The 27,524-nt window shown below is 36.5% G+C and overlaps 1 protein-coding gene across 1 annotated transcript; it reads left to right on the plus strand.

Moving 5' to 3' along the window:
- The first annotated feature begins 4,170 nt into the window (after window positions 1-4,170).
- LOC129266494 (uncharacterized) lies at window positions 4,171-24,010 on the plus strand. The gene is made up of 12 exons (XM_064104229.1): window positions 4,171-4,528; window positions 5,269-5,510; window positions 7,563-7,673; window positions 7,960-8,113; window positions 8,774-8,888; window positions 11,137-11,174; window positions 11,688-12,113; window positions 12,843-13,084; window positions 16,293-16,412; window positions 16,683-16,833; window positions 17,516-17,630; window positions 22,941-24,010. Exons 1-12 carry the CDS (start codon window positions 4,171-4,173, stop codon window positions 23,113-23,115), a joined length of 2,247 nt encoding a protein of 748 aa, XP_063960299.1. The 3' UTR covers window positions 23,116-24,010.
- Window positions 24,011-27,524: the final 3,514 nt, after the last annotated feature.

Genomic DNA, 27,524 nt, shown 5'->3' on the forward strand with positions numbered 1-27,524 from the left:
TGACTTGACACAAAGGAACAAGTTTTAGGCACATCAATTAAAAGTGCCAGTTATTCAGTCAGGAAGAAGTGTCCTCAATTAATAATCATAAATGTTTATAACAGTCCAATGAGCAATAGGCCCTTATAACATTAAACCTACTTCTCTGCTCCCTTTTTTCATTCACACCCATACTCGGCTCTATAAAAAAAATAAAGAGCTGCTATTAGGCAAAATTTAGAAGATCTTTTTTAAAAATTCCCCAAATGGTCTAGTTGTCGTAAGTTGGGTAAATAAAAATTGTATATTTGAAATCGGCGCAAAACTTTACCCCGGATAAAATAACGAACCCTCTTGAATCCTACCTAATTTAAAGGTTATTCATCTTGCTGTACAACATGGTCAAACCACCGTCATTGAGAATGTAGTGTCTCAAGGAGCTGATCTCAATATGCAGTCAGCTGACGGTCAGATGTGTCTACATGAAGCCATTAAACTCTGCTACAGAATTGGGAGAGATGTAGAAGAAAGCTACACGCTACGAAAGGTGATTCATACTTGATTTCAGTCTACACTTCAGTCAAAATTCAATAATTAGAATGATATGAACCGGGATATCATTTTGCATTATATTTTGAACATTTCTCCCATCTCTCGATGCTTTGTGGAAATTAGATTCTGTATGTTTTAGGACAGCTAAAGCTAAATTTGATAGAAGCACTTACATACCACATCATAATTTTTATCGCATACATTCGTAATTCCGAAGCTTCGTTTTTGCGAAGGTTTGGTTATTCCGAAGGTTCGTTATTCCGAAGGTTTGTATTTCCGAAGGTTCGTAATTCTGAAGGTTTGTTAGTCCGAAAACGAAGTGAGGTTCGTAATTCCGAAGGTTCGTTAAATTGAAAAAGAAATGAGGTTCGTAATTCCGAAGGTTCGTTAGTCCGAAAACTAAATGAGTAACTAACCTTATTTCGTTTTCGGACTAACGAACCTTCGGAGCAATGAACCTTATTTCGTTTTCGGATTAACGAACCTTCGGAATAATGAACCTTCGGAATAACGCCACAAATGTTCGGATTAACTAACCCTTTTACGTTTTCGGATTAACGAACATCGAGGTATAGGCATTTGTGTGTTTCGGAATTACGAACCTTCGGAATAAAGAACCTCATTTCTTTTTCGGATTAACGAACCTTCGTAATTATGAAGCTCACTTCGTTTTCGGACTAACAAACCTTCAGAATTACGAACCACATTTTGTTTTCGGAATTACGAAGTATAACCATTTTTATGGCTGACTACATTGTTTTTACTGTTCAGTTAAACAGATCTCTTCCGCTTCCATGACATTTGCTCTGGTGACAATTGCTCTGCTCTAAATTCCACACACTAATCGAATGACCAATTGCAACCCCGGTTTTAACATATAGTCTGCTGTGCAAACCATTCACTCGAGTAAAGGGTCTGAATTGCAGCCTACTCATGCCTTGTGTACTGAAGACCCTCTCCCTTTTTGTATGTGCTAATCTTTGAGTGAAGACACACTTGTTAATCAATGTTGCAATCAGGATCTGTGCCTGCAGACTAGTTTTAACACTACCCTACTTTTTTATCAGTGGCTGGCTCACATTTGCTAGTCTGCAGGAACAGACCCTGATTGAAATTTTGGTCAGCAAGTGAGTCTCCATGCAAAGACTAGCACATACAAAGCTTGCTCTTTCAAGGGCCTTCAGTAAACAAGGCTACATGAGTAGGCTGTACATTCCCTTAATCCGAGTGAAGGGTTTGCACAGCAGACTACACATACACATTTAAGCACGTTGTAGGATATGATACAAGATATACGATAATTTAGTGTTGTCATAGCAAATCAATATTTTTTTTTTCTGTTCAAGATAACGTGACGCAGGATTTTAAATTTTCATTGTTTCCTTTGGGCCCGTCTTATAAATAGTTGATCCAATCAATCCCCGGAATCAATTGCAAATATGGAAAGCCGGCAAAGTCAAAATATAAAGTGCTTGTTTGGTAAAAAAAAAAAACACCTAGATATGAATGTATATCCACAAATTCTTTGTTTTCTTCACAATTTGGTGTGTTCGCCTTTGTTCAAAAAGTACTTTTCTTGTAGAAGAAAAATGACACTGATGAATTTCCATAGAGTTACGATTGACTGGATAAATCGTAACTCTTTGTAAGACGTGGCCCTGATCTATACAAAGTACCAAGCTAGAATTGAACCAGAGTTTACATACATTATTTTTAGGGGTTGATTGTGAGAAATTTCCCCGGAGAGTGTTTCGGTGCGGTCTGAAGGCAGGAGTGATTATCTGGTATTTTTTAGCATGAAAAAGTTTTCGTAATTTAACGGGGATTCTTGTGATCAAGGCAGTTTAATCACGAACGCATTACCGACAGCGGAGACATGGGGGGGGGGGGGGTATCACCCACTCCACGGTTGTGAGATCGATTGAAATAACAGGCATTGGTTTACTAGTTTTGTTTGATTCAGATTTCAGACGAGTTTTACAATGGAAACCTATCATCCGAAAAGGCATTGGTCTTTTATCTACTTGACAATGGAGCTAAGACAGACGTGGAAGATAAGTCAGGAAAATTACCAATCCACTATGCCAAAGATGAAGTAGTTAGACAGATGATCTTATCGAGGTGATTCTATTTTTTATGAGTAAACCTATAAGCCTATGTCGTGTCAATGGGAACACTTTTTTCTAATCCATAATTTCTTTCTTTTTAAAGAATTGATATTAATGAGAAAGTGACTGTGTTAAACACTCAATAATGAAAAAATACATTTGAATTCCTAGTTCTGTCTTGAAAGTTAAAAACAATGAGGAGGAAATATAGTTCTTAATTTGTTAGAATATACTTCGTGAGTGGTGATCTTACAAGATTCTTTGTTCGTTGATGCTTTGTTCCTGTATCTTTAAAGATCAAGTTCACCTCAGAAAAATGCTGATTTGAATCAATAAAGAAAAATCAGACAAGCACAATGCTGAAAATTTCATCAAAATCGGATGCAAAATAAGAAAGTTATGACATTTCAAAGTTTCGCTTATTTTTAACTAAATAGTTAAATGAACGAGCCAGTTACATCCAAATGAGTCGATGATGTCACTCACTCACTACATCCTTTGTTTTTATTGTTTGAATTATACAATATTTCAACTTCATTTCACATGCCAATGACGAGAAAATAAAAATATTTCATATTTAATATAATAAAATACAAAGTGAGTGATGTCATCAGTTCCTCATTTGCATACCGACCGAGATGTGCATATAACGGTTTTGTGAAATGAAGCGAAACTTTGAAATGCCATAACTTTCTTATTTTACATCCGATTTTGATGAAATTTTTCAGTGTTATGCTTCTTGAATTTTTATCTTTTTATTCAAATCAAGTTTTTTGCTGGGGTGGACTTTTCCTTCAATAGATATATTTGACATCTTAGAGCATACATGTCAAGGGATCATTCCTTGTAGATTTAATGGTTGTTATTGAATTAATATTTGATTAATTTTCAGAATGAAATCTCATCCTGAAGACGCCCATTATTATCAAGGTAAGATGCACGCAAAACATCACAAGTGATATTCCTGGCTAAGTGGTAGAGTGTCTGCCTTATTAATAGGAGGCAGTGGGTTCGATCCCAGACTTACAATTTAGACCTCCTGCCTTGTCAGGCTCTCGATGTTTTAGAAAAGGGAAGGGTAAATTGTGCAGGGCCCGTTGGGAAAACAGTTTGCAAGACTTGGTAGATAAGAATTATTGTTATTATTTTTGTTGTTGTTGTTGTTAGTGTTATCAATATCATTATTGTTATTATCATTAGTAATATTAGTAATAATAATTTCCTATTACTATTAGTATATTTAAATTCATATCCTTTATAAGAGACAAAATAATATGTGTTTGTCTGTATGAGGGTCTGTAGGTGCATGTGCGTGGGGGGTGTGTGTGTATGTGTGGGGGGGGTGGGTGGGCATCCAAGGTATTTCTGTAACCACCAGTGTTCGTTGAATGTCATTGCCCTGTGTCAATCGGTGAAGGCTCATTATGCCAGTTTTTATTCACTCTTCTTCAACAAATGCACAGAAAGGGTAAATAAAGAACGTCACAAGGAATCTAAAGTCTCTGCTGACGTAACTTCAGAGGATGTCACTATGTCCCAGGATGATAAGAGGGAGCAGAGTAAGCAAAATAAAACTCAAACCCAAGCTGCAGAAAGCAATGAGGGTCATACTGATGAAGAATATGACTTGATTCAAATTGAGAAGCATGGCATTACTGTCAGAATTTCCAAATATGAAATCTACAGTGCAAAGGACATCACTGTGGAAGTGATTGAAGAGGTCCCACCTGAGCTAAAGCTGAATGAAATAGAAGCCATCATCTCGGTTGGATTGAAGATATCGCCTTCTGACGCAATCTTTGACAGTCCTGTAAGAGTAACAATGCCCCACTGTGGTGCATTTACAAAGCCTACTGATGCAGAAGTTTACATCTATTATCGCAAGAACGGTACTCCTTTTCTATTTTCTTTTTGATCGTTTTCCTTTCACTCAGTTTTCCCCACTCACATTCCTGAAGAACGGAGTAATACTATTGCAGGAAATATATTGATTTTTATTTTAAGATTACAATATAGTTCATTATGATGACCCAAACAACTAGACACCGTTTGAAAGATATGAAGGAGTAGAATACAACAACATAAGTTTCTTCAATTTTTACTGTTACACCCATATATTGCAAGCTCCGATCATACCATAGGCTTATTTGGTTTTTTTCACTGGCCTGTAGCGAAGGTGTTGTTAGCACTAACAATTCAGCCACTACCCTATGCCGGAGCAGAATGAACGCTCAGAAAGCGCATTATGTTGGTTACAACAAACGCATGTAATCACAACTGAATTCCACATAAGATGACGTCATAGAATCTAGGGGATAATTAGAACAAAACGGCCCGTTTCCAAGGCTATCTAATTTGAGTACAAATAGTCACAAGGTGGAGAGTAAATGTAAATGAAACGTTCTTCTCTGTATTATGTAGAGTAATAACTTTCCTCTTCTGTTTCATCTTATCAATCTAATTTACCGCTTTCGATAAAATGTTGGGAAAAGGCCATTCATTTAAAATTAGTACATTTTGATCTTTTTTTCACGATACATATATTTAGTACAGAATGATCTCCTTTGCTTCGTGTGTTTGCAGAAAGAGGAATGACACATTTCTATTTTCTATTTTAATGATATTACAGATTCTACAAAGTTTACATCGATTCTATCCACCAGCACGAGAATCCCAAAGTGTGTTGTGAGAGATCGCGATCTAGATGTCTACCTGAAACACTTCTCAGAATTCTGGATTGTTGCTGCAATAAGAAAGACATTTGTTGGGAAACGTGTCATTTGTACACCAATCATTCCTGTACTAGCCCTTAGAAATCCCATGCCTATTTTGTGGGTCAATGTCAAGGACCAAAACGTTGCAGAAGGACAGGTTAGTCTTATTGGAATGCTTCCATCACATTTCTTTAAATATTCTCTGAATTTTCCTTAGAACAGATATACAGTGCGTCCCAGAAAAAATGAAACCGAGATTAAGCGATGATTTATCATGAGTTAATCACAAATACAATAGACAAATGACCTACCAATGTAAAGCTTAGAATCTCCTCTTTCATCTGGTATTACTTTAATAGATTATTCCTCATTCACGCATGAGTGAGCAAAAACAATTGGAAGAAAGGATACCAAAAAACTCATTTGGCGGGGGGTATCTGAATATCAAAAAGAAAATCACATGCCTAAAAAGTTCAATATCTGCTCTTTTATCACAAAAATGGTCAAGAAGTAAAAAAGTTGTGTTCCCTCAAAACAATGCTTATTTCCATAATTTCATTAAATAAACGTGTTTTCACCGGTTTCCCACAGAAGCTATCGCATGGTTAACAAAAGACTTAATGCATGGCTGATCGTCAACAAAACGGAGTGTCAGGTGAGTTTGAACGCTAGCCTGTAGAACCTCATCATTTTATGAAATTTTTGAAAATCAAGCCTTATTTCAAATAACCATAACTTTGTTATTTTTTGACCATTTTCTGGAAATGAGGTATCAAATTAAAGAGCAGATATTGAACTTTTTAAACATGTGGTTTTCTTTTTGAAACCCTTATACAGCCCGCCAAATGACTTTTTGGTATCCCCTCTTCAAATTATTTTTTCTCACTCATGCGTGAATGAGAAATAATCTAAGTAATTTTAGATGGAAGAGGAGATTCTAAGCTTTACAGTGGTAGGTCATTTTTCTATTGTATTCGTGATTAAGTTGTGATAAATCATCGATAAATCTCGGTTTCGTTTTTTGTGGGACGCACTGTATATACTTGAAAATAAACTTTGCTGGAACTATGTACCTCTTTGCTTCTTTTATCTCATCTGCTTCCAACACGAGGAATGAAATATCGTCATATATATAACTATATATATATACATATATATATATATATATATATATATATATATATATATATATATATATATATATATATATATATATAAATGGGGGTGGTGAAATATTTTTGACGCTGCACTCTGTCCAATAGGACTGAAAGTATCTGGATTTAAGTTTGCGGATGTTAAACATGTGTTTAAAGATGCATATGTAATAGAATAAATGAAAAAAAATGTGTTCTTAAAAACATCCTTTCACACCGTGTGCTCTTTAACCAGGCACACGCACGTACAGACACACGGAATCAAGGGCCCACACGCCCAGGTGTATGTGGGTTACACGTTACCGGTGTTAAAGCTAAACTCGCAACGGCAGCAATTAATATATGAGAAAGTCTTTACAATCAGGCTTGGTTGCCATCATATCGTCCTACATCCAGATATGGTAAATTTACAGAAACCAAATTTATGAAATCATGAATATTAAGATGACAAAACATTGAATATCGCCAACAAAGAAAAGTATAACTAGCAGATATGAAGTGATCAACTGTCACTTAAAGTAAATCTGTATTGATGAGAAAGTCGTTAGTCCCTGAGATATACCCTGAATATCAGAAATAGAAAACATTCGAGAAGATAATAAAAGATTCTAATTATAGCACATTATGTTAGGCTACTCCTTATTTTCATATTTCAGATATAATTCGTAATGTCGTTGTCATTAGTTTTACTGTGGAAAATAAGAATTCCTGTGCTATATAATAGCGACTCTAACTTCTCAACTACGTGAATTAATTATTGACTTACTTTGGTCACCTAGGTATATTGGGATGCAATATGGTCTGTTTCTTTTCTGAATAACACAATTATTACAGTATGTAACTCAGGTGCCTTAAGTTTTATGAGTCATGTGAGCGGGGTAGATAGGCCTACCGGCAAGTCATATTTTCTTTGTTTTAAGATAGTGCCCTTTTGGAAAGAAAAGGTTCACTGTTTTCCCTGTGCCCCCCCCCCCTCCACTTTCAATTCGCTCTACTGCCCCTGTTCAGGTATGTACTCCTTTTCTGCCATGGCATTTGTATTTTGCTTTTCAAAGATTCCAGAAGGATATAAGGCCCCGATTCCTGAGGAGCAGTTCTTATTCAGGTGGAGGTCCGGGGGATTGAAGATTTCTTGCGATGAAAGCACCTTGAAAGACGAGCCTCAGGTAATATCATTTTCATGATTCTATAACAAAAAGTATCCCGAATGTAACTTGATACAACCTACAAGTTATATCACATGGTCGCACTATGATATTGCATATTTCTGTACCAGGCAAGGTCAGATAAAGTTTTCTTCCAAAGACCCAGACAATTAATTAACTATCTATAGAATTACAAAAGTAACTCGTAGGAAGTGCTTTATATCTAATTACAAATAGCTTATTATGTTAGGCTATGTTAATTTTTTAACATCTATTTCCCTTCAAACATTATGTAATTTTCTTGTAGATTCTCCAGGAGAGAGAATTTCGTCACCTAACTGAGCACAAAAAAGTGTTCGAGGTGGATACACAAAACATTACTGAGAATGCAGTCAATCTACACATCACCCTACAACAGAATACAACGAAGAATCCGCTCATCGTTCCAATGTCGTTAAAAGGTATAAAATAGCGAATAGGAATGAGTGCGATGGTACAAGAATGCATGATCTAGGGGAAAGACAGATGCTTTGTTCAACGAGGCATAAATCTCGTATAGATATATTTCAGGAAAATATTGATGATATATCCATATTCCTTCAAAGAGTGAATATGTCCAATTCAAATTATTCAACAGCTGTTTTTTTTTACATGACAAACTAAATTCTAAATTCGGCCTTAAGATACGAGAATCATTAAATCAGTAAAAAGGTTCAAAATTTTGTGCAACATCTTCATGGATATTCTCGTGGGTTTATTGATGTTATTGTTTTTGTATCTTTTAACAAAGAAATAGAAAATCGAACCTTCAATTCTTTGTTTCAGATGAAATACCAGCTTGATTATGATTGATAAAAACCGATGAGGCTTGTCATCTGAATGCATGCGACCACCGAAGAATTACAGACTCAATACTAGGTGCCTATCAATGAATAGGATTAATGTAGATAATGCTTAAATGAACCAAAGATGCAATATGATTATTCAACCAAATATATGAATACCACTATGCAAATAAAAAAAAATGTTAAACTAGTTCATAATGTCCGATTCAAATAATTACAGTAAATTCAAATTTTGTAATATCCATATAATGTCATTCGTCTCTTAATTGTAAACAGCTACTGTGATATCAGATGGAGGAGCTTGTTCACCATCAACGATAGCGACATCATCCTCATCGGCTGGCAATCATCCTGCAGAAGTCATACATTCTGGTTCTACCTCTGAAACAAGGTGAAAATCTGACAGTATATAGTATTGGCAAATAAAACTTAACCAAATGGAATATTTCAATAATTTATTTATTTCAAGCACGTAACAGAATGGCATTAACATTACTATGGGCCATGGTAAAAGTACGCTAAAATAGGCATATTCCCTATACCAAATCCAATTTCGACTTAGAATGCAATATCTATACATGTCAAATAACTAAACCTAATACCTAAGTAATCTTAGTATCGAATAAGAAAAATTAATATCCAAAAAGTTTACTTTCCTATGATGTTGAGGATATGACATGGACATTTCCTTGGGAGGATAAATGATGGAAATCTTTTTTAGTCTGGTGTTTTATATATATATATATTTTTAATATAAGAAAAACATTTTCCGAAGCATGAAATGGGCTGAATTTTTCAAAATAATCTCTTTCTAATTTTCACATTACAAGCATTACATTTTATAGATGATTGCTCAAAGACCCTTTTTGGAGGAAATTAGTAACATTACCGCTAGAGGGCACCAACTTTTGAACACTTGATTTTTTTGTCTCACCTGCATAGCAGAGTGAGACTATAGGCGCCGCTTTTCCGACGGCGGCGGCGGCGGCGGCGTCAACACCAAATCTTAACCTGAGGTTAAGTTTTTGAAATGACAGCATAACTTAGAAAGTATATAGTCCTAGTTCATGAAACTTGGCCATAGGGTTAATCAAGTATTACTGAACATCCTGCATGAGTTTCACGTCACATGACGAAGGTCAAAGGTCATTTAGGGTCAATGAACTTTGGCCGAATTGGGTGTATCTGTTGAATTACCATCATAACTTTAAAAGTTTATGAATCTGATTCATGAAACTTGGACATAATAGTAATCAAGTATTACTGAACATCCTGTGCTAGTTTCAGGTCACATGATTAAGGTCAAATGTCATTTAGGGTCAATGAACTTTGGTCAAATTGGGGTATTTGTTGAATTACCGCCATAACTTTGAAAGTGTGTTGGTCTAGTTCATAAAACTTGGACATAAGAGTAATCAAGTATCACTGAACATTCTGTGCGCATTTTAGGTCACATGACCAAGGTCAAAGGTCAATGAACTTTGGCCATAATGGGGGTATCTGTTTAATTACCATTATAACTTGGAAAGTTGTTGGATCTTACTCTTGAAACTTGGACATAAGAGTAATCAAGTATCACTGAACATCCTGTGTGAGTTTCAGGTCACATGATCAAGGTCAAAGGTCATGTAAGGTCAATGAACTTTGGCCACGTTGGGGGTATTTGTTGAATTACCATCATATCTCTATAAGTGTATTGGTCTAGTTTATAAAACGTGGAAATAAGAGTAACCAAGTATCACTGAACATCTTGTGCGAGTTATAGTAGTTTTCAAAATCAGCACTGCTGCTATATTGAATCGCGTGATGCAGGTGAGACGGCCAGAGGCATTCCACTTGTTTATTTTTATTTTTAGTCTGCAAATGAAAAAAAAAAATTATTGGTTCTTCATCAAAGCTTTAGCCGGTCTTTATTTTTTTCAAACCGTGTTAGAAATTATCTCATGTTTTATATTATCTTTCGGTAATTGTTTGGACGTTGGCAGAGGAATGTATCCATTTAGGTGACCAAAAACTTTATGTATAAATGCTGATTTGAATCAATAGAGAAAAATCAGACAAGCACAATGCTGAAAATTTCATCAAAATAGGATGTAAAATAAGAAAGTTATGACATTTCATTTAAAAGTTTCGCTTATTTTTAGCTAAATAGTTAAATGAACGAGCCAGCTACATCCAAATGAGTCGATGATGTCCCTCACTCACTACATCTTTTGTTTTTTATTGTTTGAATTATACAATATTTCAACTTCATTTCACATGCCAATGACGAGAAAATAAAAATATGTCATACTTCATATAATAAAATGCAAAGTTAGTATAGTGATGTCATCAGTTCCTCATTTGCATACCGACCGAGATGTGCATATAACGGTTTTGTGAAATGAAGCGAAACTTTGAAATGCCATAACTTTCTTATTTTACATCCGATTTTGATGAAATTTTCAGTGTTATGCTTGTTGAATTTTTCTCTTTTTATTCAAATCATTTTTTTTGCTGGGGTGGACTTGTCCTATAATAGATATATTTGACATCTTAGAGCATACATGTCAAGGGATCATGAGCCATCAGTGTCAATATTATGTCTTCATACCTAGATTAAATTGTTGTGATTGAATTGATTTTTGATTAATTTTCAGAATGATATCTCATCCTGAAGAGACCCATTATTATCAAGGTAAGATGCACGCAAAACATCACAAGTGATATTGGTGGCAAAGTGGTAGAGTGTCTGTCTCGTTAATAGGAGGCCCTGGGTTCGATCCAAGACTTACAATTTAAACCTCCTGCCTTGTCAGGCTCTCGATGTTTTGGAAAAGGGAAGGGTAAATTGTGCAGGGCCCGTTGGGAGAACAGTTTGCAAGACTTGGTAGATAATAATTATTGTTATTATTGTTGTTGTTGTTGTTGTTAGTGTTATCAATATCATTATTGTTATTATCATTAGTAATATTAGTAATAATAATTTCATATTACTATTAGTATATTCAAATTCATATCCTTTATAAGAGACAAAATAATATGTGTTTGTCTGTAGGTGCATGTGCGGGGGGGGGGGGGGGTGTGTGGGGGGTGGGCATCCAAGGTATTTCTGTAACCAAACAGTGTTCGTTGAAGGTCATTGCCCTGTGTCAATCAGTGAAGGCTCATTATGCCAGTTTTTATTCACTCTTCTTCAACAAATACACAGAGAGCGTGAATAAAGAACGTCACAAGGAATCTGAAGTCTCTGCTGATGCAACTTCAGAGGATGTCACTATGTCCCAGGATGAGAAGAGGGAGCAGAATAAGCAAAATAAAACTCAAACCCAAGCTGCAGAAAGCGATGAGGGTCATACTGATGAAGAATATGACTTGATTCAAATTGAGAAGCATGGCAATACTGTCAGAATTTCCAAATATGAAATCTACAGTGCAAAGGACATCACTGTGGAAGTGATTGAAGAGGTCCCACCTGAGATAAAGCTGAAGGAGACAGAAGCCATCATTTCGGTTGGATTGAAGATGTCGCCTTCGGACGCAGTGTTTGACAGTCCTGTAAGAGTAACAATGCCCCACTGCGGTGGATTTACAAAGCCTACTGATGCAGAGGTTTACATCTATTATCGCAAGAACGGTACTCATTTTCTATTTCCTTTTTGATCGTTTTCCTTTCACTCAGTTTTCCCCCACTCACATTTCTGAAGAACGGAGTAATACTATTGCAGAAGATTTATTGATTTTTATTTTAAGATTACAATATAGTTCATTATGATGACCCAAACAACTAGACACCGTTTGAAAGATATGAATGAGTAGAATACAACGACATAAGTTTCTTCAATTTTTACTGCTACTTATTGGGTTGTAGCGGCCACACAGAAGCGCTGATAGTGAAGGTTTTGTTAGCGCAAACAAGTCACTAACAAATCAGCCACTAACACCATGAGCAGAATGAACGCACATAAAGCGCTTATGTCTGTTACAATAAACGCATGTAAGTACAACTTCATTCCACATAAGATGACGTCATAGAATCTAGGGGGTAATTAGAACAAAACGGACCGTTTCCAAGGCTCGCTAATTTGATAACCATATAGTAAACAGTCAGAAGATGGAGGGTGAATATAAATGAAACGTTCATTTTCGTATTCTGTAGATTAATAATTGTTCACTTCTGTTTCATTTTTCACTCTAATTTCCCGCTTTCGATAAGGTGTTGGGAAAAGGCCATTGATATAAAATCAGTACATTTTGATCCTTTTTTAACGATACATATATTTAGTACAGAATGATCTCCTTTGCTTCGTGGGCTTGCAGAAAGAGGAATGACACATTTCTATTTTCTATTTTAATGATATTACAGATTCTACAAAGTTTACAGCGATTTTATCCACCAGCACGAGTATCCCAAAATGTGTTGTGAGAGATCGCGATCTAGATATCTACCTGGAACACTTCTCAGAATTCTGGATTACTGCTACAATAAGCATGATGTTTATTGGGAAACGTGTTATTTGTACACCAATCGTTCCTGTACTAGCACCTAGAAATCCCATGCCCATTTTGTGGGTCAATGTCAGGGATCAAAACGTTGCAGAAAGACAGGTTAGTCTTATTGGAATGCTTCCATCACATTTCTTTAAATATTCTCTGAACAGATACCTATATATATATATATATATATATATATATATATAGGTATCTGTTCAGAGAACATATATATATATATATATATATATATATTAAAAAAAAAAATATATATATATATATAAACTTTGTTGGAATTATGTTTGTTGCAATGTATTACCTCTTTGCCTCTTTCATCTCATCTGTGTCCAACACGAGGAATGAAATATCGTCATATATCTATATATACATATATATACACATATATATATATATATATATATATATATATATATATATATATATATATATATATATATATATATATCAAAGGTAAATTGGGGTGGTGAAATACTTTTGACGCTGCACTCTGTCCAATAGGACTGAGAGTATCTGAATTTAAGCTTACAGGGTGTTAAACATGTTTTTAAAGATGTATATGTAATTTTTCATAGAAAAAATGGGGGAAAATGTGTTCTTAAAAACATCCTTTCACACCATGTGCTCTTTAATTAGGCACACGCACGTATAGACACACGAAATCACGGGCCCACACGCCCAGGTGTATGTGGGTTATTAGTTACCGGTGTTAAAGCTAACTCGCAACGGCAGCAAATAAAAGACAAGTCCACCACAACAAAAAAATAGATTTGAATAAAAAAAAAGAAAAATCCAAAAAGCATAACACTGAACATTTCATCAAAATCGGATGTAAAATAAGAAAGCTATGACATTTCAAAGTTTCGCTAAATTTCACAAAACTGTAATATGCACATCCTGGTGGGTATGCAAATAAGGAGACTGATGACGTCATCCACTCACTATTCCTTTTGTAGTTTATCATATGGAATATGAAGTATTCTCATTTTCTCCTTATTGACAGGTGAAACAACGATTAATTCCTCCAGTTGGGCCTTATTGTCATATTTGTAAAACAATGAAATATTGTATGATTCAAGCAATATAAAGAAAGGAAATAGTGAGCGAGGGACATCATCAGCTTTCTCATTTGCATGTCTCTGAGTTGTGGATATCACAATTTTGTGAAAAATAAGCGAAAATTTAAAATGTCATAACTTTCCTATTTTACATCCGATTTTGATGAAATCTTTAGCATTTTGCTAGTTTGATTTTCTCTATTTATTCAAATCAACATTTCGCGAAGTGCGCTCCCTAGGGGGTGTGTGCAGGAGGGGGAGTTTCCCCCTCCCTTGCTAAGTGCGAAACTTTCGGTGTTTCATAAATTAAAATGAAAAGTAGCCGTCTCTCTTGTCTCTATATCAGCTCCAATTCAGTTGACTCTATTGTGATTTTGAACCTTGTTTTCAAAAGTGATTGTGAATGCACAAAAAGGGATAAAATGGAGAAAATTAAAATAACAAGTTACCGCGTTTTACTTTTTTTTGCAAAGAAAAGGGTCCTGAGGAAAGGGTATTTTCTTAGTTATATTGAATGCTTCCCTTGGAAAGATCAGATTTGATTACAAACTATTAAGCGACAGTGCATATTTTTAACTCACAAAACAGAGGAGAAGAAACTTGTATGCCGGGAGGAAAATATTCCTCCCCGCGCAGAGCAATGAAACTGAATTTTTTAAGGGCGGACGATTCATCAAATGCAGATATCACTAATACCACATCGGCTCTAATTCAATTGATTTTCTAAGATTATTGAACTTCATTACAAAGAAAATAGTTCGCAAAAAGTTGAAACTTCTGTGATTTATTGAAATTATATAAAAAAAAGGATGATGTACAATTTATTTGACTTATACTGAAGCGCTTCATTTTGAATGATAAAGAAACTTAAGTGTCATTCAAAATTTCAAACTGATGGCGCAAAACAGGACAGAAGATGAATGTGCAGGGAAATAACATGAAGTTTAATAGAATGTGATAAAATATATTGTACTTTTTTATTCAATACGACATGAATTTAAACCTGCCCTCTTTATAAATTAGGAAACTGTTAGCTGAAAAGCGGGAAAAGTTGCCTAAATGGAGGGGACGGCAGAAATTGATATCAAGATTTTACCCGTCCGGAGCCGACCCGACCAGAAGTTGCGCGATCAATTTGGAAAAAAAATAACTTCAAGTTCATATACTTATGCATCATTCCATGCCTTAATGTATACATTTAAACTTTAACTGGCAAGAAACTATAGCTGAGGTGGAAACACAGAGTTATGGAGAAAGGGTGTATGATGGAAACAAAGAAGAACTGCAATATTGTCATTTAGCGCGCAGCGCGGAAATTAAATTCAAATATATAGATTTAGAGCAAGAGTGAAGGAGTTTCTTTTTTGAGAAAAAAATAAAGAATAAAAAGAAAAACCCACAAATCTACCTTTCTTCTCTTTCCTCCCTTCGCGTTTCCTTTTCTCCTCTCTTCCCCTTTTTATTTTTGGAGACGTTTGGGGGGTGACCGCCCCCACCGCCCCCCTTCCCCTTGCTACGTGCCTGACAGCTGATTGGAATGTCATGCTTGTTTTATTTATTTCTTTGTAATCATCCATTTCCTGCCTAATCATTTCGCGCATATTTTATAAATATGCATACAAACATTTTGACGGTCATTAATTTGTTTGAATCGGGTGCAAACTATTTTTCGATATCATTAGCTCAACTGGCAGTTATCTTTATGAAGCATCGTAGAAAACTAGGAAATATACGAATAGATCAACTCTCACTTCAAATAAATCTGTATTGATGAGAAAGTTGTTAGTCCCGAGATATACCCTGAATATCAGAAATACAAAATATTCGAAAAGATAATAAAAGATTCTAATTATAGCACAATATGTTAGGCTGCTCCTTATTTTCATATTTTAGATGTAATTCGTAATGTCCTTTTCATTAGTTTTACTGTGGAAAAATACGAATTCCTGCGCTATATAATTGCAATTCTAACTTCCCAACTACTTTAATTAATTATTGACTTACTTTGGTCACCTAATTATATTGGGATGCAATGTGGTCTGTTTCTTTTCTGAATAACGCAATTATTACAGTATTAAACTGGGGGCCTTAAGTTTCATGAGTCATGTGAGCGGGGTAGATAGGCCTACCGGTTAGTCATAATTTTCTTTGTTTTAAGATAGCGCCCTTTTGAAAAGAATTTGCTACAATGCCCCTGTTTAGGTATTTATGCATTTTCTGCCATTGTATTTTTATTTTGCTTTTCAAAGATTCCAGAAGGATACAAGGTCCCGATTCCTGGGGAGCAGTTCTTAGTCAGGTGGACGTGGTGGAGGTCCGGGGAATTGAAAATTTATTGCAAAGAAAGCACCTTGAAAGACAAGCCTCGGGTAATATCATTTTCATTATTCTATAACAAAAGTTATCCCGAATGTAACTTAATATAACCTACAAGTCATTTCACCTAATCGCAATATTGCATATTTGTGTACCAGGCAAGGTCAGATAAAGTTTTCTTCCAAAAACCCAAGCAATTAATTAACTATCTATAGAATTAAAAAAGTCACTCCTAGAAAGTGCTCTATATGTAATTACGAATTGCTTATTGATTTAATTTTTAATACTAATTTTCCTTCCAACATTATGAAACTTTTTTGTAGATTCTCGAGCAAGGAGAAATCCGTCACCTAACTAAGCACAAACTAATGTTCGAGGTGGATACACAAAACATTACTGAGAATAAATTTAACCTACACATCACCCTTCAACAGAATACAACGAAGGAGCTCCCCGTTCCAATGTCGTTAAAAGGTACAAAATAGCGAATAGGCATGAGTGCGATGGTACAAGAATTTGCATGATCTAGGGGAAAGACAGTTGCTTTGTTCAACGAGGCGTAAATCTCGTATAGGAATATTTCAGGAAAATATTGATGTTTCAGATACAATACCAGCTTGATTATGATTGATAAAGAAAGAAGAAATCCATATTTTATTGTTCGAAATAGACACCAGAAATGAAATACTCCGAAAAATTGTTTTGCCCAATTGATCGTGGGCCCGGCAGCCAGATCGACGAGGCTCTATCCCTTTAATTGTTGAACGCCAAACAACTCCCATCTTTGAAGTCTTTTGGTCTGACGCGGCCGGGGTTTGAACCCCCGACCTCCCGGTTGTGAGACGGACGCTCTATCAACTGAGCCAACACACCGGTATAAGACCGATGGGGCTTGTCATCTGAATGCATCCGACTATCGATGAATTACAGACTCAATACTAGGTGCCTATCAATAAATGGGATTAACTGACGATGTAGATAATGCTTAAATGAACCAAGGATGCAATATAATTATTCAACCAAATACATGAATACCACCATGCGAATAAAAAAATAATGTTAAATTAGTTCATAATGTCCCATTCAATTAATTACAGTGAATTCCAATTTTGTTAATATGTCTTTAAAATGTCGTTCGTCTCTTAATTATAAACAGCTACGGTGATATCAGAGGGAGGAGCTTGCTCATCATCAACGATAGCGACATCATCCCCATCGGCTGACAATCATCCTGTAGAAACCATATGTTCTGCTTCTACCTCTGAAACAAGGTGAAAATCTGACAGTATATAGTATTGACAAATAAAACTTAACCAAATGGAACATTTCAATAATTTATTTCATTCAAGCACGTAACAGAATGGCATTAACATTAGTAGTTATGGGAGAGACCTCATCCTATTTGACCTTTGACCCATGACCTGTGACCGCATGACCTTTGACCCGGTCAACCGTTGACCTTTAGCCCGGTCAGCCGTGACCTTTGACCCATGACCTGTGACCGCATGACCTTTGACCCGGTCAACCGTTGACCTTTGAGCCGGTCAGCCGTGACCTTTGACCCATGCCCTTTGACCTTTAGCCCAGTCAGCCTTTGACCTTTAGTCGGTCAGCCTTTGACCTTTAGCCGGTCAGCCTTTGACCACATGACCTTTGGTCCGGTCACCCACGCCCTTTGACCACATGACCTTTAGCCGGTCAGCCTTTGACCTTTAGTCTGGTCAGCCTTTGACCACATGACCTTTGGCACGGTCAGCCTTTGACCACACGACCCAATGGGTTGACCCAGACTTCCGGCCAGCCATGAAATGGTATTACGTACGACACAGTTACGCAACCACCGTGATGTCATATAATTACCCTTATTGCACCCTACGGTATTGCACCACCGTTGCGTCATCGCCGCGTATGGATGACTTCCGGTCGACCTTATCACACGATGCAGCGACGTTGCACGGGCATATGATACGATGCACAAAAAGACATCTATACAGTTTCTTATTTAAAAAGTTATCATTCTCCGCCTACAGCGGATATGTCAAGCGCCTCGCATGACGTCACCATGAAATGGTGTTAGCGACGCAACCACCGTGATGTCATCCCAGGGAATTACCCTTTACCCGGTATTGCACCACCGTGGCGCAATCGTCACGTATAGGATACGATGCACAAAATAGACGTATGATTTCTATACAGTTAAAAAGTGAAAAGTTATCTTTCTCCGCCTACCAGCAGATATGTCAAGTGCCTCGCGGTTCACGAATCGATCGCCCCATGCACGGCCAACGCGCGTCATTGAATTTGGGAGATCCTATTCAAGGTGAAAGCCGGCTCTCTCTGCCTCTTATTACAACAATTATTGGTAATCCAACATGTGATTATAATCCTAATAATAGTGACATCTCAAGCTCTACTCAATCCAGACTTTTACACATCAAAACTCTCTGACTTTTTCATACTGTTTTGTTCATACTTTTCATTTAACTCACATGACCTGCCCGGCTCTCTGACTCGCAAAAAGTATACTATATTGAAACCGGTAGATGCCTCCTTTAAATCAACTTCATTCATCCGCATTACAGATGGTGATAACATGAAACACTATACAGTCAAGGATGATTTTTTATTATTCTCATCATTTATTCTATTCCATTTCAATGTAGATAGGTTCAGATATTGTATAAACAGCAGATTTTGATACAAAGGTAAAATAATGTAAGTTATGTTATCAAATTATATTGTAATAACAAACTAATTGTTAACTGCTCATTGTTAATATGAAAGTGAAGTTCTCGTTTTTCTATTTCTTCGCTTAACTTAATGGATTGTAACACATGTCTATGGATGGCATTCAGAAAATATGAACACAATGAACTTCAAACTGTCATTTATGTTGACGGCGTTTTCTTGGATTATTATTATTTGACAAGCTGATGTTTGTGCCTTTAGTTGTAGACTCCATCTTCACCCTCCGTTTCTTCTCCACCATCATCATTATCGTCATCGTCACCTTGATACTGGAATAAGCCATCGAATCGTGAACCATGCCTGGCTAACACTCTCTGTACGGCTTTCCGGAATTCCATGCCATTCTCTAATCTTTCCGTGAGATCGGACACGATTTCACGATTGATGTCAGCGTCTTCGAGGTACACGTTCTGCTGCAAGAACTGAGAGTAAAGATCGAAAAAGATGCGTTTGACTGCCCAGAGTAGTTTCACGTGAGCCTTTGCTTTAGCGTCTTCTTCTTCCATTCCTTCTGAGATGTATTTCTGATATTTTTCGTCTCTCAAGTCCTCGGTGGTTGTCATGGCTTGCTCTAACCATCCTCGATAAGCGAGGTTGTCTTCAGTTTCTTCCATGTTTGCTGTCATTGACGATTCGTGTCCATCGCTTTCTGATACGCTCGTTTCGGAATCATCGTTGGATTCTTCAACTCTTTGCATTTGAGAGGATGGGTCGGAGTCTTCATCTTCACTCGTTTCTTCTCCAGTATCATGCTCGTTTTGTTCATGCCTCTGCATATCATACTTCCTACTAAAGGTTATATCGCATCGTGAACAAGCGTAACGGTTGGACATATCCAACGTATTCATGTTGACTCGATGATTATTTGCTGGGAAATGAAGAAAGTTAACGTTCAACCTTGTAATAATACGTAATCATGAAACGCGCGCGAAGGTACTTCGATTCTTACGGATTATTACTGATTTGTACGGATTCTTACGGATATATATATACATATATGGAATAAAAAATAGTAATGAAATATATAAGTTGGAAATCTGTCTTTGATCCATAATTCCTCCTCGGTTTTAGTAAATATTAATGTGCTATTAATATCAATGGATATATCATTTAATTTTCTTTACCCTACATGATATGATTATAGTTTACACGGAGGTGCAGTGCCTAGAAATGTGGGGCAACGTCAAAATTCAAAAGTTGCAAAATGGCACGATATTGAAAGTCACCATTGTCACTGGGTTTTTTTCTGTGGTGATGAGTGATATCTCAGCGGTTTCTTTTGACTTTGATCGATAATCCCGCCTCGGTTTTAATAAATATCAATGTGTAATTAATACAGTGAATAGATAATTTAATTTTCTATAAAATGATACTCTACATGATTTGAACATGGTTCACATGTAGGTGCAGTGCCTTGAAATGTGGGGCAATGTCAAAATTCAAAGGTTGCAAAATGACACAATATTGAAAGTCACTGTTCTTTTTTCCGTGGTAATGAGTGTGTTTCTCAGCGGTTTCTTTTGTTTTCATGCACCTAAACGTCAAGATAAACATGAAATCAAACAAGCCTCTACAAGGGCAAAGACATAACAAACAATCATGCATGGGTATTTCAAACCACAATTCAAACCATACAGATACTACAACAAAACATAAAAAAGAAGAAGCAGGGGCTTGATTTGAATGGATTTTCATCTCTATTGACACAGACAAAAGAACCATGGTCTGTATCCACCCTTCATGACTATGTCTGCTCGTTTTGCAGCTTTTCTATTCAGACCTCATCTAACACTTTTTAATCCTGCTCTTTTCGTAATGGCATGATCATAACAAGCATGGTATCATATTAAAGAAAATTAAATGACATCAAACATGCATTGTGTAAAATTGGGAGTTCGGAGAAATTATGGCAAAACTCAGATTTTAAAACTTTTTTGTTTGTTTTGCCGCTTTTTAATTCAGACCTCATCCAACACTTTTGAACCCTGCTCTTTTCGTGATGGCATGATCATAAGAAGCATGGTATCATTTTAAAGAAAATTAAATGATCTTTTGAACGATGTCAAATATGCATTGTGGAAAATTGGGAGTTGAGAGAAAATAATGGCCATACTCAAATTTCCAACAAAAAATTTGAGGGGTATATATATATATATATATATATATATATATATATATGTGTGTATGTATATATCACTAGTTGTGATATAGACACGAAACTGCACACCTTCGAGTCAGCCCCCAAAACCCCAAAGACCCAGGTAGAATTTCTCCACATTAAGGTACATATATATTTATATGTATATATATGTAAGTATGATTTTAATCATTTTAACAAGGCCGATACTTTGATGGATATGTAAAACAGGTCTGCAAAAGGACAAATTTCTAATAATTGAAAATTGTGTATTCCAAATATTTATAATTGACGAGACAGTCAGAGAAACAAATTCTTAAGTCATTGATCATATTTTCACAGCGTGTCCACAGCGAATACCAAAACATCGATAACCATGGCAACAGCTCCAAGGAACAGTAATAAGTAAAGTAGACCTTTAGCAACTTGTCATTTTAACAAACATGACTTTGGGATTTGCTTAATTTTCCGGTAAAAAATACTTGATAGGCAAATCCACTCTTCAAATATGTTCATCTCCAAAATACAAATGCTCAAAATTTCATCGAAATCGGAGCTAAAATAGGGAAGGACAGTATACGTTTTAATTTTTTTTCACACAGAATAAAGTGATATACAAACAAAAGAGTCGATGATGTCACTCAATATTTTTTTATCGTGCTTAATGTCGCGAGATGCACCTGATTGCAAATATTGTTTAATGCAAAACTTGAATTGAGTGATGTTCTGATGAGTGCTAAAATTTGCATAATATTTGCAGAGCATAATATGCTAGTTTTCGATTATAAAATTATTTACAATATGATATCTACCCCCCCCCCTGCTATACCATTTTTGTTCTCCTGTTTTTGTTTGTCTCTTCTTCTTTTTTTGGAGGGGGGCATTCGAACCACCTGGATTTGTTTTGTATCTTTATTTTTGTTCTTTCCTATATTTCCCCTTTTTCTTTAATCATGTTAATTTTTTTCGTGCTCCTCTTCTTTGTCTTGTTGAATTAATGAATGAAAAACAAATAAGAAAGAACAAAAAACGAGGAACCCCAAGCTTTCATGGATCTCTATCACTAATGTAATTTCTTAGTAGCTTTGTTTCTTAAAAGACACCATACAAAAAGGCCACCTGGCTAGCTTCCACTCAACTTACTAGTACACGGCCGTATAATTTTGACCCCATGGCGCCCTTACGTGCCACTAAGGGACGCGCCATTGGATATCAAGGGGGGCTTGAAGTCCCACCCCCCAAAAAAAAAAAAAAAAAAATAAATAAATAAAAATAAAAATAAAATAAAAAAGAGTTGCCATCTTAGCAACAAAAGAAAAAAATACTCACAATCAGAGTTTAAAAAAAAAGCCGCATCAAGCCAAACTTCCAGCCCCCACCCCCACTGATCTCCCCTCTTACAGGGGAGATCATTCCCCCCCCCCCCGGTGTCTCATAGTGCGTCCTTTTACACGGCCTTTCAAAAGAAGCCCTCAAAGGCACGTTCGGAATGAAAAGAAACACGGCTGATAGAGGGTGCTAGATGCCTAAAATCAAAGGGCCTTGCCTAAAATGGAGTCCAATATTATTCAGAACAAAAGTGGCAAAAGAGACATTGGAATGTAAAATGAAATTCAAGCATGTAAGGTATAATTCCTATTACTGCCTCTTTAGCAAAGATTTAATTAAATGTATTTATATAATTGTATTGTTACAGGTCGATGAAGAGAAAGGTTACGGCCGGGGAGATCGTTAAAGGTATAGTGTATGATTGGTTGTTCTCAGAAAAGGGCAATGAATCAATTTCAAAATTATTACATAAATTAAATACCTATATTATTGCTCGATTTTATCACGGAAAAAAAACTTGCATAACTTTTCTATTTTCATGATATTGAGGGGTGAAACATGTATTATATATTTATCGGTTAACCGTATATACTTAGGACCTTTCTATTGACGCCCTCTCGGGTTAAAAAATAAATTGATCTTAGAACACTGTTCGAATCATGCATATTCATTACGACCTCATGCATATTGATGAAATACGTCATGGCGCATGCGCAGTATCAAGAAATCCCCATATCAACAATGTGCAGTACTCTGTGCGTGTAGCTGAGTAGAAAGCAAACATCGAACGGTGCGTGCAAGCTCAATGAGCCGATGCTAGCCGGCTAGCGACATGCTTGCGCTCTGCTTTAGTTTCAGATATAATCCATTATCTGCGATAGCACACAGAGGATAAGAATATTATATTGAGCCTATAGTTCCATGATTGTATCGTACGCGTGGAAAAGGATTCAGACACGTTCATTATCTGACGTGAATGACGAAGCAAAGGATTGCCCAATACGGCTTACTTTCGGAATCTTATGTCATGAATCTGAAAGTACTCCAAGACTAAAAGAGATACGAGAATCCCAGAGATGGGCAAGGGCCGAGTTCCGAGTTTGATCTTTATTCATGTGGATTGTAGCTATTTTATGCACCTTTTCCCTTCATGTATTGCTTGGCGTGCTACATACGGAAACTAGAGCGAGGCGCTAGCGCAGCTTACTGTATACTTTGTATACTGACTCCTTGGCCCTCCCCAAAGGAAAGGGGGAGGGAGGAGAGAGAAGAAAGAAAGAAGTGGATTGGTGAAAGAGAATCAGGAGAGCCATCTTAAAGGGATCTGAATACAACATACCCTAATTTGATATTTTGGTGTTTTTTTTATCTTTCCTGAATGTTTCAGTCAGTTTCAGATTATTTAGATCCACTCGCAAAGTACAGAGGAGAAATTGGAAAAAAAAAAGTTAGACCAAAAATATTTAAAACTCTAAAACAGACGGCCACCACCATTCTGTCTACAGCCAAGCATGAAGGGAAAGGGCGAAGAGAAAAACGATTACTTTCAGAGCAGGTTCTACGATATAAAACAGGGTTTGTTTAATACGGGGTTAAATATAGGCCTATAGTAAAACATAACGAAGATGCAATCATATAGGCCTATAGTAAAACATAACGAATATGCAACCCCAATGCGGGGTTAAATATATGCCTATAGTAAAACCATGAAGCTATTAAGAGAGCTTCATGGTAAAACATAACGAAGATGCAATCCCAATGCGGGGTTAAATATAGGCCTATAGTAAAACCGAAACAAACGAAGATGCAACCCCAATGCGGGGTTAAATATAGGCCTATAGTAAAACATAACGAAGACACAATCCCAATGCAACACTTGACTACTCTTCGTTTGTTTAGACTGAACTCGCGATGTCAAAAGGTGAGCTGAGAAACCTGTTGATGCGAAGTACGTACGTGTAGTCTACATTGTGTAGACCGTGATAGCATGAATGTGACCAACGTACGCATCAAGTTGCAAATTTCTGTTATTTCTGTTGCCGAGGTTTTTACCTGACTGCTAAGAAAGCACGAATGCATGTGAGCAAGCAACCAGGGGACCAACGGCTTAAGGTCGGACAAGCAGAGTAAAGGCGTCATGAGTCAAAAAATGAGGGGGGCAGACATGACGTCAGGGACAAGATTTCTGGGAAAACTCTTATTTTTGCATCCAAGAAAGCTTGCATCGAGATATGGAAAAATGAGAAGTTGAGTATTGCGCGGTGCTATGGTCTAGAAACGCTCTACGTATTCAGAGTTGTGATTTCCAGGGCCGACCAGCATGTAGAGTCTTACAACAGAACTTTACAAGGCACGCCGTGGGGCAAAGTGCAACAACGTATGTGAAAGAAGACTAAGCAAACCTGTACAAGGGAATTATGCATGTACATTACGTCTGCTTTGAAATGTGTACACATAGTCCATGGGTCGCCGAGTTTTTATGTAGTATGGGGAGGGGGTGGGGGTAGCCTATAATGATATAGTAGGGCGCTTTATACTTTATACAATCATGGACCTATTAGGTCCATGCTATAATCTAACCATCAGCACGACCAGTGGATGGATGACTGAAAGAATGGATGGATAGGCATATATAAATGGATCATCCAATTGATGTATTTTCCCAAGAAATGGATGGTCAAAGAGAAATGGATACAAATGATGCAGCAATAGATAGGGGCACCCCATGGGAGATCAACTTGCTACCCCTTCATAGACAGTAAACAAGTAGAAAGAATTGATAAAAAGATTACATTTTATAGCAACAAATGAGAGGAAGAAAGGCCTCCGGGAAAAGCCTACGCATACAGAGTGTGCACGAGCAGTTCAACCGTTGAAAAAATGTGAATGACTGCGACATGAGCTGGACAAAGACATTACTTTCCGGCATTACTTGCATCCGGGACTTGCATCTTGATTGGCATAACATTTTAGACTTATTTATCAATGGAATTGTAACTCCCATTTCCCTGCTATAACTATAGGAAAAACGAATGATAACTGTTGTTTTATAGACGTGGAAATTTATGCTTCATATTAGGACCAAAGAGATTCTGGCGTACGTGTCAATATTTCAAAACTCATGCGGGAAAATAATATAATCATTTTTTATGATTGAAAAAAAAGTGCCCAAGTTCACACTGCCACGATTTTTTTTTGGTGGCGGTGCTGAGGAAAATTTGACAAAGCAAAAGAAAAACATTAAAAAAGGTTCCAATACAAAATGTTGGTAATTTTCCTACATTTATCCAATTCGACACCTATAACAGAATTCCAGGGGGAGCTGCCTACATGGAAAATAATGCACGCCGCACCCCATTGTAAAATCTTGGGGGTGCTTTGCACCCCCGGTTCCAAGGGCCATAATTATAATCGCGGAATAATTAATCGTATCAGATCAGTCGAGGCGATCGTATTGATCGTAGAAATGGTTGGAATGGTTCAACTATGTGGTGATGTGGCTTTTTTGCAGGATTTTTTTGCATTTATTGGAATAATATACAAAACAAATTTACAATGCTTGAGACATGATCATAATACAAGTGACAATCTTATATGTAGTGACTGGAGAAATACAATATATATAAAAATATATATATAATGAGTAAAATGCGGAGGCAAACTATATACAGTAAGCAAATATGTGCTTGAAGCATATAGCAGCCAAAATAAAAATGAAATTTCGAAACGAGACAAAAATAAAATTATTATTTTGGGGCAAGCCACATCTGGCGAGGTTTAATGGGTATACGCTTTTTCTGATCATGGACCCTGATGTACTTAATTTATGATGATGTAATGCACATGTGCTGCCGATGAAAATATAATATTTTGCCTTTATGGGTGTTTTACAACTCCAGGGGGATCAATGAGATGAGAATACAGTAATAGTTCTGAATACGCACTGAGAGAAGTGAAGGCCGGGCACTTCCATTGACGAGTGGATACCATGCGCGACCATGGGGTCTCGAAAAGCACCCAAACACGTATTTTCCATATTCTGAAACTGCACCCCTTAACAAGTATTGGCGTCTCAAACCGACCCTTAACAAGTATTGGAAACAAAACGATACTATTGGCAAGTATTCCCGAAATGAACCCCTAAACAAGTACAGCGATATTTTATTGTTATGTCGGGTCCGTCGGTCGTTGGTTTTTCCTTTACACATCATTATTTTGGTTAAAAAGAACATCCTTTATAAAACATTTTAAATTTGTTTCATCATCCCCGAAAATATGACCCTAAACACGTAGCTTTCCTAGCAACATAGATACCCTTTTTTCAATATTTTTGTGTTTTTGACAAAAAGACATCCTTTTTACGTGTTTTTTGGGTCGCGCATGGTATCCACTCGTCAATGTAAGTGCCCCCCCCCCCCGGAGTGAAGGCAAAGCGGTCATGGAGCATGCAAGCAAACGAGTAATTATAACTCCTTGAATAGTCATACCATAATAAAGTTGGAGAGGATAATATTGAAATAAATAGAAAAATAACATTAAAAAATGCGAACATAAGGAATACACACAACCCCCAACCCAAGGCTAGGAATTGTGTAAACATCGAAAAATACAGAAAGATGTTAGGAACCATGCTTTAACTATTCATGAATACAACCATTGGCGTAAATAATAAACGTAAAAAATATGAATTAAGGGGCCAGATATATGTGTCGGGCACAAATCATTTTTTATCGGTGATAGATTTTGACATAATATTCAGATATTAGTTCCCCTTCTCGCTTTCTTTTTGTATTGGCGGTGACAAATTTGGGAATCCATATAGCCCAAATCCTTCCCCATTATTTTGAACGCCACTGGTTTCAACTGGATATCGTCAAAAAATATTGATTGATTGATTTATTTCGCAAGTCACCATAATATATATACAGTAGCATTAAAAACAACAGGCTTA

Source organism: Lytechinus pictus, chromosome 8 (genome assembly GCF_037042905.1).
Source record: "Lytechinus pictus isolate F3 Inbred chromosome 8, Lp3.0, whole genome shotgun sequence".
NCBI lineage: Eukaryota > Metazoa > Echinodermata > Echinoidea > Temnopleuroida > Toxopneustidae > Lytechinus > Lytechinus pictus.